At 67.4% G+C, this 11,534-nt stretch overlaps 4 protein-coding genes across 4 annotated transcripts in view; all 4 read left to right on the top strand.

The window, feature by feature from the left end:
• Window positions 1-85: 85 nt before the first annotated feature.
• Window positions 86-714, top strand: MNEG_8020 (hypothetical protein; the record flags this gene model as incomplete). Its single annotated transcript, XM_014043510.1, has 2 exons — window positions 86-248; window positions 407-714. The coding sequence occupies 2 exons, from the start codon at window positions 86-88 to the stop codon at window positions 712-714; spliced, it is 471 nt and encodes a 156-aa protein (XP_013898964.1).
• Window positions 715-2,181: 1,467 nt separating this feature from the next.
• MNEG_8019 (hypothetical protein) lies at window positions 2,182-4,123 on the top strand (the record flags this gene model as incomplete). Its single annotated transcript, XM_014043509.1, has 3 exons — window positions 2,182-2,493; window positions 2,637-2,774; window positions 3,032-4,123. The coding sequence occupies 3 exons, from the start codon at window positions 2,182-2,184 to the stop codon at window positions 4,121-4,123; spliced, it is 1,542 nt and encodes a 513-aa protein (XP_013898963.1).
• A 978-nt stretch (window positions 4,124-5,101) lies between these two features.
• Window positions 5,102-7,096, top strand: MNEG_8018 (hypothetical protein; the record flags this gene model as incomplete). Its single annotated transcript, XM_014043508.1, has 3 exons — window positions 5,102-5,449; window positions 5,589-5,726; window positions 6,002-7,096. 3 exons carry the CDS (start codon window positions 5,102-5,104, stop codon window positions 7,094-7,096), a joined length of 1,581 nt encoding a protein of 526 aa, XP_013898962.1.
• Window positions 7,097-7,950: 854 nt separating this feature from the next.
• The window catches only part of MNEG_8017 (hypothetical protein), a gene marked incomplete at both ends in the record, with an annotated part of 6,220 nt that continues 2,636 nt past the window's right edge, over window positions 7,951-11,534 (top strand). The window contains 6 exons of the mRNA XM_014043507.1: window positions 7,951-8,012; window positions 8,082-8,604; window positions 8,816-8,974; window positions 9,175-9,733; window positions 10,042-10,657; window positions 10,871-11,247. Coding sequence (XP_013898961.1) covers window positions 7,951-8,012; window positions 8,082-8,604; window positions 8,816-8,974; window positions 9,175-9,733; window positions 10,042-10,657; window positions 10,871-11,247 — 2,296 coding nt within the window. The remainder of the gene's footprint in view (window positions 8,013-8,081; window positions 8,605-8,815; window positions 8,975-9,174; window positions 9,734-10,041; window positions 10,658-10,870; window positions 11,248-11,534) is intronic.

The following is an 11,534-nucleotide window of genomic DNA, read 5'->3' as shown; positions in this document are numbered from 1 at the left end:
GCCCGCGCCCTCCAACGGCCCCGGCCCCGCAGGCGCGCAGCGCGCCGCCGCGCCCGGCGGCGCCGCGGCGGACGCGGGGCTGTTCATGGGCGACCTGCAGCTGTCGGCGGAGTTTGCGGCGTGGTGCCGCGCCCAGATGCTGTCCCTCAACGGCAACACCGACCTGACCATGGTGGAATTCCTGATGGGGCTCGCGTCCAACAGCGAGGTCTCGGACTACTGCGCGGCGGTGTGGGGCAACAAGCCAGGTGCGTGCTCTGGTGTGGAGTGGGACTTGGACGGCCTGCGCCTGTGCGCGTGAACCACCCGCCGAGCCGCCCTATTGCTGCCCTGCGTGCCCCACGGCTGCCTGCGACGCGCGCCAACGCTGACGGCGCTGGCCCCTGCCACCTGGCTACGCTCGCAGGCGTCTCGACGTTTGTGAAGGAGTTTGTGCAGCGCAAGGTGGCAGAGCAGAACCGCAAGCCGGGCGGGAAGAAGAAGAAGAAGGCTGGCGGCGACGCCGCGGCGCCCGCGGCAGCCGCCGCGCCGGCCGCGGGCGTCGGCGCCGCCGGGGTGGGGCTGGTCAACGCGTCGTCCGCGGACGCGGACTGGGCCAAGATCCCCAAGAAGGTGGGCGCCGCCAAGAAGAAGAAGCCGCAGAAGCCGGACGCGGGGTCGCTTGGCTACTCGTCAAAGTTCGATGGGATGGGCCTACTCGACGCCGACGACTGAGCTGGCGGCGGCGGCGGCGGCGGGACAGCAACCACCGGCGCGCGGGCGGCGGGCTGGCGCTTCCGTGGCGGTTGAACCCCCGCTGCTCGCGCCGCGGCGGGGCGGAAGGGCCGCGGCTTTTGCACGATGCATGCGTGGAGGCGGGGCGAGGAGGCGCGTCTGAGGGCGCGGTTCAAGGGCCGCGGCCGGCGGCGGTCAGCCGCGGCTTTGGGGGGCCTGCGGGGCGACCGGGCCGGCCGCGGCGCAGCGGTGAATGCCCCGAGCTGAGTTCGCACCACTTGTAATGCTTGCTGCCATCTTCAACCCGCTTCTCAAGCGGCGCCCCAGCACCCCTGCAAAGCACCGCTATCACTGCCTCCAAAAACGCTAATCCGGGACGCGCCCTCGCTGTCAGAGCTGCAGTGGACAGCAGCACACAGCGGCAAGCCGTCAAGCGACCGCCAGCCCAGGCAGCAGGGAACGCGTCCGACACGCTGGGCAGCACCCGCCATGACGGCAAGATTTGTAGCACCGAGTCGTACCCCTCTCCAATGCTACCTGCATGCCGTTGTCCAGAAAGTGCGTCCACCAGCATTCCTCACAAGAGTCGGCGGCTGGGCTGGCAGCTCAGCCGACGAGGGCGATGCGCAGAGCGTTGCCGTCCTCCCCCCTTGAAGGTGTCAACTCGTGTTCATATCAGCACGCCACCAATCGTGCTGTGCTCGGCAGGCGTGTGCGGCCCCCAAAGTCGCGCTGTGGTGGGTGCAGCAGGGCCCTGGCAGGGTGAGGCGGGACGACTATCGGGTGACAAATCAAGACAGCACACACCAGCAGCAAGCACGTCAGCTAGAGATGATGTAGGTCCTATGGGTCCGCATCTATGCCTTGTTGCACATGGGCTTGACAGCCATTGGGTGCGTCGAGCTGGTGCTTAGAGATGCAACAGAGCACGAGCCACCTGCGTGCGAGAGAGCGGCATCGGAGCTGGGATCACCTCTCGCCAAGATCCGTCCATACAGACTGCGGTTTTGAACAATCAGGCGATTCACAGACCGTCAGGGCAGAGCGCATTGGTGACGGTGTTTCCTTGTTTTCGGGTTACGCCATTGTCAATCTGCTTTGCTCGCCTCCTTGGCAAGAGGTGCATGCAAAGAAGCCAATCACAAAGGTTGCAGTGTTGATGCCTCTGCTGGCAGAGCTGGACGCTGAGTCGGTCTGCCGAAACAGTATCACTGGAACGCCCGAGTAGTGACGCGTTGCGTCGCGCCTCAGCGCTCGCCGCCTCCCGCTTCAGCAACAGCTACCACAGCAGCAGCAGCAGCAGCACCAGCAGCACCAGCAGCACCAGCAGCAGCAGTGATGATAGCAGCAGGAGCAGCAGCAGCAGCAGCAGCAGCAGCAGCAGCAGCAGCAGCAGCAGCAGCAGCAGCAGCACCACCACCACCAGCAGCAGCAGCAGCAGCAGCAGCAGCAGCAGCAGCACGAACCATGACGGACGCGGTGGACTTCCTAGACCAGTTCAATGTGCGCCGGGCCTCGGATGTGACGATTCGCTTCACTGTGTTGGCTAGCGCGCCGGGCGCCGAGCCGCCAGCAAAGCGACAGCGCTGCGACACGGCGCATGAGGAGCAGTACCAGCAGCAGGACCAGGGCCGGGAGCAGGAGCCAGGGGGGCAGCCGGACGAGACGTCGAGCCAGGGGCGGCTGCGGGCCGTCGTTCGGGAGATCTATGGGCACTCTATGATCCTGACAAAGGCCAGCGAATGGGCTGAGCGCATGCTCAGCCCAGAGTGGAGCGCGGTGAGGGGGCAAGGGTCGCAGGGCGCGCCACCGCCGCAGCCGCAGGCGCCGGCACCAAGGCTGCTGCTGCTCCGCCGCTCGGCCCCTGCGGCGGACACATTAAGGCAAGCGTTGCCTGCGGACCCGCACCTCGGCCCACTCAGGAGACGCCAGGCGTGCTAGATGTCGAGTTGGATGATGAGGGCGAGGTGCCGGCGGCAGAGCTGCTTTTCAAGAGCATGTACAGCACCGCTGACGCTGGCAGGCCGCTGAAGGGGGCCGACCAGGCCACGCTGCTGCAGGTGAGCAGCCACGGCTGCAGCGATGGGGGGCATGCCATGCAACTGCTTCTGACGATAGTGCCTCACTGGGTTGCTTGCATGCAGGTCAGGATGCAGAGCAGTACAACAGCATGGCGCCATGAATGCTGGGCTGCATAAATGTAGGCGGCATGTGCGGAACGCCATGCGCTTGCCGACGTTGGGGCTCTGCATGGTTACCTTTCCCATGCAAGCCCATGCATGTGCGCATGCATGCACACGCATTGATGCAAATACAGGTGCTGCTGCTGGCCGATCGTCTGAGGGCGGAGCGCGCGTTGTGCGCTGCCGTGAATGCCCTGCTTGCTACGGCCGACACCAGCATGGCCGGCGTGCTCGATTGGGACACAATCCTCGCGCTCTACGCGCTGCCGCCAGCTGTGGCCAAGAGCAAGGCGCTCAAGCCGCTGTGGAATGCCGGGGCGGCGGCGCTGCAGCATCGACTGGGCGATTTGGACGCAGCGTGGCTCGATGCGGGCTGCAGGGCGCAGCTGCTGGCGCTGCCATTTGAGGCCCTGCGGCATCTGCTCAGCGACGAGCGCACGCGCGTGAGCAGTGAGAACACAGTGGTGTACACAGTGGCAGCCTGGATCAACGATAACGCCGGCGGCGTGGACGGCGCGATGCAGCGCGCGGCGCTGGCGCACTATGTGCGGGCGCCGCATCTGTCGAAGCTGTACTGCGCCAGCGCCGGCTCGTGGCTGCTCACCCGCTGGTCGCCGCACATAAGCGCCGCGGACGTCCACTGCGCCACTGATTTGCAAGAGGCAGACGACAGCAGCAAACTGCGGACCAGGCTCCTGAAGGCGAAGGGGCTCCCCTTGGCGCACCGCTCCGCCTGGCGGCTGCCGCCGCGCCCCACCTCCAGCGTGAAAGAGGCGGTCGTCGAGTGGAGGGTGCCCTTGTCAGAGATGCGGCAGCTGTACGAGCAGGCGGCGGCGGGGGCGGAGGTTGGCGAGAGTCTTCAGGTGTGCTCGGAAGCCGTGGTTTTCCAGGGTTGCGAGTGGGAAGCCAGGGTCAAGTGTAAGAAGCGCGAGGCGGGTGTGATTTTACGCGCGACCTTGAATGTGAGCCTGCCACCTGGCTGCGGCGCCGCGGCGGTGCTGGCGGCGATGGTCGCATTCCAGAAGAAGCCGCCCGCGGATGACGCGCACGACCCGGCTTTGCGATTTTCGGCGTGGTCGATTGAGGTGGGGACGGGCCAGGGCTGTACGGACGTTTTCGGGCTGGGCGAGTTGAAAGAGTGGGACGAGGTGGCGTGGCGCAACAAGGGCCTGGTGGGGCAGGACGGTCGCGTTGGGGTGCGCTTCACCATAAGAGGCGTAAAGTGATGTTGGTGGTCGGTGCCTTGCTCTGTATCTGTGCCAACATTGCCGTTGCCACCGTGAGCGAGTGCAGACGCTCGCCCCCACTGCTTTGGCTGGGTTTATCAAGTAGATTCCACCTGCAGTTGGCCCATGCGCTTCTGGCCTGCTGGCACGGGCTTGCTAATGCAACGGCCCGCCAAGTTCATGCTGATTCGTGCATTGTTCTGTACTATCATTCGCCTGAGCTTGTAATCGCATACAGGGTCTGCGCTGTTCATCCCAGACCGATGTGCCTGGTCGGTTGCACACGTGATGGGTTGTTTGCCACGATGCAGCCCATACTGGGGAGTCTTCTTGGCCAGGGAGGCTCTTGAAAAACGTCCAAAGAGCCTGGGGGTTGTGTAAGCTAAGCTTGGCCCGGGCAGCCCTCTGCCCTGTGCCCATGAGCCCAGAGACTCCTGCGCCGCAACGATGACGCCTGCCTGAACGCCCGCGCCCCGAGCGGGCGGCAGGCAGCCAGGAACCGGTACTGCAACTTGCAGACCGCGGCTGGTACCAACCAGGCAAGTCACTGGTTGTTAGAAAACAGCACGTCGGTGACGGTGCTTCGGTCTGGGTTCCGCCATCCCTCAACGCGCTGCACGCACCTCATTGGCACGAGGTGCATGTAAAGAAGCTAGAAACGAATCTGATCACTGGCTGGTTGCCTCTGCTAGCGGCGCTGGACGCTGGGCCGGTCTGCCAAAACAGTGTTGCTCGCACGCCAGAGTACACTTAGTGACGTGTTGCGCCCGGCGCTCGCCGCTTACCGCTGCGGCAGCAGCAACAACAGCAGCAGCGGCCGCAGCAGCATCAGCAGCAGGAACAACAGCAGCAGCGGCCGCAGCAGCGGCGACAGCAGCGGCCGCAGCAGCGGCAGCAGCAGCGGCCGCAGCAGCTGCAGCAGCAGCGGCCGCAGCAGCAGCAGCAGCAGCAGCAGCAGCAGCAGCAGCAGCACGCGACATGGGGGACGCGGTGGACTTTCTTGACAAGTTCAATGTGCGCCGGGCCTCGGATGTGACAATTCGCTTCACTGTCACGGCCGCCAGCGCGCCGGGCGCTGAGCCCCCAGCAAAGCGGCAGCGCTGCGATGCAGCGGGAACGGAGCAGCAGCAGCCGCAGGACCAGGACCAGGACCGGGAGCAGGAGCAGGAGCAGGAGCAGGAGCAGGAGCAAGGGGGGCAGCCGGACGGGCGGCAGCCGAGCCAGGAACGGCTGCGGCGCGTCGTTCGAGAGATCTATGGGCACTCCGTGATCCTGACGAAGGCCAGCGAATGGGCTGAGCGCATGCTCAGCCCCGAATGGAGCGCGGTGAGGGGGCAAGGGTCGCAGTGCAGGGCGCGCCCGCGCCCCGGCTCCACAGCTGCCGCCACTCCGATGCTCGGCCCGTGCAGCGGCCCCATCAAGGCAAGCGTTGCCTGTAGACCCGCGCGCGCTACCTCCCACTCAGGAAACGCCAGGCGTGCTAGATGTCGAGTTGGATGATGAGGGCGAGGTGACAGCGGCAGAGCTGCTTTTCAAGAGCATGTACAGCACTGCTGACGCTGGCAGGCCGCTGAAGGGGGCCGACCAGGCCACGCTGCTGCAGGTGAGCAGCCACGGCTGCAGCGATGGGGGGCATGCCATGCAACTGCTTCTCATGATCGTGCTACACTGGGTTGCTTGCATGCAGGTCAGGCCGCGAAAGGCATGCTGTCGCTGAATGCTGGGCAGCATGCGCGAAGCGCCATGCGCTCACCGATGTGGACGCTCAGCATGGCTCCGCCCTGCATGCAGCTCATGGATTTGCATGCGAATGCAAGCTCATGCATGCGCACATTCATGCAAGCTGATGCATGCGCACACACGTGCATGCACACACAGGTGCTGCTGCTGGCCGATCGGTTGAGGGCAGAGCGCGCCTTGAGTGCCGCCGTGAATGTCCTGATCGCTACGGCCGGCGCTGGCACAGCCGACGTGCTTGATTGGGACACGGTCCATGCGCTCTACACCCTACCGCTGGCCGTAGCGAAGAGCAAGGCGCTCAAGCCGCTGCGGAGGGCGGCTGCGGTGGCGCTGCAGCATCGCCTGGGCGATTTAGATGCAGCATGGCTCGACGCGGCCCGCCGGGCGCAGCTGCTGGCGCTGCCGTTTGAAGCTGTGCGGCAGCTTGTCAGGGACGAGCGCACGCGCGTGAGCAGCGAGAACACAGTGGTGTACACAATCGCGGCCTGGATCGACGCGGCTGGCGGCGACGGGTGTGGCGCGATGCAGCGCGCGGCGCTGGCGAAGCACGTACGGGCGCCGCATTTGTCGTCGCTGTATTGCGCGACTGCCGGCTCGCGGCTGTTGACCAGCTGGCTTCCGGACATCAGCGGCGCGGACGTCCACTTCGCCGCCCTTTTCCAGGAGGTGGATGATGGCAGCATGTTGCAGACCAGGCTCCTCAGGGCAAAGGGACTCCCCCTGGCGCGCCGCTCCGCCTGGCGGCTGCTGCCGCGCCCTCCCTCCAGCGTGACAGAGGCGAACGTCGAGTGGAGGCTGCCCCTGTCGGAAATGCGGCAGCTGTACGAGAGGGCGGCGGCGGCGGCGGCAGGCAGCAATCCAATCGAGGCACGCTCAGAAGCCGTGGTGTTTCAAGGCTGCGTTTGGGACGCCAGGGTCAGGCCCAGGAAGGGCAAGGCGGGCGTGGTTCTAGATGCGCACTTGCACCTGCGTCTGCCGCCTGGCTGCGGCGCGGCATCGGTGCTGACGGCGCTGGTCGGGGTCGAGCCGCGGCCGCAGCTCGCGGATGATGCGGTCACCCCGCCCCTGCGATTCACGACGTGGGTGTTTGAGGCGGGATCGCGCCAGGGCCGTGCGGACGCGTTTGGCCTGGGGGAGTTGAAAGAGTGGGACGAGGTGGTGTGGCGCAACAAGGGGCTGCTGGGGCTGGACGGCCGCGTGGGGCTGCGGTACACTATCAAGAGCGTAGTGTGATATTGAGAACCTATGCCTCGCAGGCCTCTGTGCAGGTGAGGCGCACCGCCCCTGTGCGAGTGCAACCGCTCGTCCCCGTTGCAACGGCTCTGCCTGGGTCTCCCAGGGTCGAACCAGCCCGCGGCTGGCCATGTGCTGCCCTTCTGCTGACACAGGCGTTCTGCTGCACTCACCTGCCACCGTTGGCCATGTTGTTTGAAAACGCATTGCGTACGCTGATTTGTACTACTATTTGCACGAGCATGTACCGGTAATCGAATTATGGGTCTGCGCCCTTTGCGTGAGGCTATGTTGTAGTGTGCTGGTTTGCATGATGGCATGCCGTGGGTGCCAATGCGCTGCGATGCAGCTCCTACGAGGGAAACCCCTCATCCAGGGGGAAGGTGATGCAAACAAGCCTGGAGACTGCGTAAGCTGGGCTCGTCAACGGCAGCCGGCCCCCCAGATTGAATGGGCAACGCGTGTCCCCCGTGCTGTTGCTTCAGTGTTCGCTTCTCTGGGCTTGTGGTTCATCCCAACAGCAGGATCCTTCATATGCCGGTGTCCCAGTACTGTGACAGTGGTGCTCATGCACTGTTGTGCCTTCAAAGGACGCCTGCCGCGACGTCTGCGCCCCCATCACCGTGTCTACCGCCGCGTCGGCTGTCACCGTCACCAGGTGACGAGCTATTGTTGTCAATGATCAGGCCCCGGTGTGCGGCGGCCGGTATGTGCTTAGATATTTTTATTTGACTCTGCACGCTTGTTCTCAGAAACGCCGCTGGTGATCCTGTGTGTTTCGAACGTGTGCATCCGCGGGGCGAGCACGCACGTGATCCTATGGCAGCCATATGAGGTCAGTCAGTATTATCAGCATGCTGGACATCACTCATTCTCTGGCGGAGCTCTCGGCCAAGGATGGCAGGCCCTTTGACGAGTGAGTTTTGGATCTGCCGCGTTTCAGAGTCTGCATAGCTAATTCTTACATGTATGTGCACAAATGTAGGCGTCTGGAAATGGCGCACACCCTGGTGCGGCAGCTGCTGGCCGTGGTGGTGCAGGCGGCGAGAGATGTGCAGCCGGCAGGCATGCCGCTGCACGTCGCAGCGCATTACCTCCGCTCAGTGGTGGACTGGCTGATCTCGTCCCTGCTGTCCAAGCCGCCGCATCAGCATCCAAGCAAATCCGGCGCGCCCGGCACGCCCCCGGCCGCAACTGCGGCGCAACGGGGGCAGCAGCTGCCGAAGCCGCAGCCGCTGCATCCCAGGGAGAACCCCCGCTGCTGGGAGCTGCTGGCGGCGGCCCTGGAGGCCGGCGCGCCGCTGCTGCAGGGCGCCAACATAAGCGCCACCCTCTCGTCCGCCGCCGCCGCCGCGTGCGGCGCGGCCGCGGGCTGGGCGCACCGCGGCCGCGCGGCGGGGCTCGCGGCGGCGCTGCTGCGCGCGCTGGGCGTGCTGGGGCGGCGGTACGCGCTGAGCTATCGCCCAACACTGGAGCAGCAGCTTGCGCTGCTGGCAGCGGCGCTGCAGGTGGCTGCTGGGCGCGCCCCTTCCCCCCCAACGCGTGCATTGTACACCATCAACCGTGCCCCATGATACTTGACATGCTCGGCCACCACAGCACATTGACCTGCAAGAGTGCACAGGATCTTATCTGAGAGTACACCCACGTGTGCGAGACGTTACTCAGGGCTCCAAGCCCACCACAACAACCCTCACCATCCCCTTGCAACTTCCGCAGGCCCTGCTGTCTGACGACTCCGCACCCACGAGCGCCCTTGCGGCGCCCGCGGACGCCGCGAACGCCGCGGCGGCCGCCCCCGCGGCGTGGGGTGGGCTGGCCGTGGCGTTGCTTGGCGGCCTCAAGGCGGCGGCGCAGTCGCACTCCAACCCACGGAAGGTGCGGCAAGGGGCGCGCGGGCAGCGGCGGCGCTCCGCCCTTGTTGCAAGCGACGCGCCCCCCTACCCTGCCAAAATCCTGCTCTGCTCCAGCTGGTGGGCCGCAGCCGCCTGCATGTTCACCCACCTTGCTGCCTGCCGGCCGTCCAATTTGACCGCTTGACTTCCTGGCGGGCGTCGCTGCTGACTCCTGAACTCCAGGTGCTGTCATCTGTCGTGGGCGGGGACCTCTTCCCTGCCGTACTCACCGTCGCCTTCACCCCGGCGACGGAAGGCGCCGCGGCTCCGGCCCGCGCCGCCCGCTGGCGCTACGGGCGTGCCGCAGAGGCGGCGCAGCGGGCGCTCGCGGCGGTGCTGTTCCACCTCAGCCATGTAGCCGGCATGGCGGCGGCCTGCCGTGAGGCAGCGGCCGCAGCGCAGGCGGCCGCAGCGCCCGAGGCGCCGGCCGCCGCTGCGGCCCCGGGCCCCGAGGCTGCTGCGGCAGGCGGGCGGGCCGCAAAGAAGGCGCGGGGCGGCGAGGGCGCCGCGGGTGCTTCAGGCGAGGGCGCGGCCCAACAGGGCTATCAGGGGTCCCTCTTGCGCCGCCTGGCGGGCGTGCTGTCAGAGGGCCTCAACGCGGGCAGCAGCGGCGGCGGCGGCGGGATCGGCAGCGAAGCGGCGGCGGCGGCGGCGGCGGCGGCGGCGCTGCTGTCGGGCCTGCCGACGTTGCTGGGTGATTACTGCGCCGCCGTGAGGCGCCACAGGCGCCTGCTCGAGTCAGGTGAGCTCCAACCGGGTTGGCACTCTGCCGCCCCCTCCATTTGTTGACCCACCGGCAAGCGTTCCCGTTTGTCCATTTCAAATTCGGCGAGAGGTGCCCAACGGCGCGGTGCTCCGGTTGCGGCGGCGCTGCAGTGGACATCGTTCCCGATTTGCCCTCTCCACCATCCCGGGACGGAGGTTGCGCACAGCAAGCCTCGGCCGTGACCGAGCGGACCCACGGGCGACGTCCACTAGCGTATCCTTGGTTCAATTCTTTCTCTGAGACCTGATGATCTGTGATCCTTCTGCTCCAATCACCTGCAACAGACGCTGACGCGGCAGCCGAGGCGGCAGGCAGGGGCGAGCGGCAGGAGCGGGCCAAGCAGGAGAGCGGCGCCGCCGGCGGGGGTGCGCAGCAGCTGAGGGGGGCCGAGATGGACTTTGTCATCGCCCTGCTGTCGCTGCTGCAGCCCTACGTTGACCGGCGGTCAAACATGACACCATCGCCCGCGCCGGCGGCGGCGGGCGGCACAGCAGCCGCCGGGGACGCCGCGGCCGCTGCCGGCCAGGAGGCAGTCCGTGGCGCGAAGAAGCGGCGGCGGCCCCCGCAGGACTCCGACCCTCCGCGCCCGCACGCGCCCCACGCCGGCGCCGGCGCCGGCGCCGCCAGCGCGTGGTGCGCTGCGGCCCGCGGCGCGGGGCGGCTGCTGGACGCTGCGCGCGCAACGGGCGCCTACGCGCCGACAGAGGACGTCGGCGGCCGGCAGAGGGCCGTCCTTGCCGCGCTGGCCGCCGCCGGCGCGGCGTCGTACTCGCAGCTTCGTGGCGCCGCCGCGGCGAGCGCGAGTGCGGGGTGCCGGGGCGGGGGCGGGGCGAGGGGCGAGGACGATGTGGAGGGTGCTGCGGCGGCGCTGATGTGCGCGCTGTTGGACATTGAACACAGGTGGGTGCGATGTGAGTGTGTGTGTCAGGACAGTAGGGGATGCAGCGGTGTAGTGATGCTGGCAGTGCTGGCCTGGCTTGTAAGAATGCCAAAGAAGACGGGGTTGGCACCCGCTTGCAGGCTGTGTGGGCCATGGAGCAAGCGCCAGGCCCCCCTGTGCCCCATCACAACTCGCTCTCTCCGCACCCCCCCCCCTCCTGCTCCGCCCCGCAGGGCGCTGCAAGCTCATGCGGAGGCGCTCTATGGCCTGGTCTGGGCGGCCGCCACGGCGCGCCGCGGCGGCGGCGGCGGCGGCGGGGCGCGCGCCGCGGCGCGGGTCGTGATAGGGATGATCAGGGCAGCTGCCGAGCTGCGCCAGCTGGACTCGGCCCTTGGCCAGCTGCTGGAGGCGGCGGTCTGCCACTGTTTGGGGGCGACGGCCGCTGCGAGGCCGGCCGAGCAGCACGGCGAAAGCGGTGGCGGTGGCGGCGGCGCGGGCGGAGGGGACACGGAGGAGGGGGACGGCCGCGGCGGCGGCGGCGCTGCGCTGGTGCTGGCGCGCGGGGACGTGCTGGCGGCGGCGCAGGCGGCCGTCGGGGGCGCGCCGCCAGGTGAGTGCGTCCGGGGCTGCGCCGCGCGGGGCTTGGATGGTGCCTGCTGCTGCGCACGCCTCGGCGCAAGGCTCTGTCTCCCGCCAGCACACCATGCACATGACTGTCCCGGGCGCACGCTGACGTGCGGCTGAATACTGTATGGAACAAAGTTCGCTCTGAGCAGCCCCAACCGACCTTGCGAACGAAACCACGCCACCGCGACCGCAGGCCAAGCGCCGGCGCTGGTGGCGGTTGTCGGCCGCTGCCTGCCGCTCTTGCTGCAGCTCTCCCCCGCCCCTACTCCC

This window comes from Monoraphidium neglectum (assembly GCF_000611645.1).
Source record: "Monoraphidium neglectum strain SAG 48.87 unplaced genomic scaffold scaffold01478, whole genome shotgun sequence".
Classification (NCBI taxonomy): Eukaryota; Viridiplantae; Chlorophyta; class Chlorophyceae; order Sphaeropleales; family Selenastraceae; genus Monoraphidium; species Monoraphidium neglectum.
Note: the sequence above shows the minus strand (reverse complement) of the source record. Positions and strands in the feature narration are given on the sequence as shown.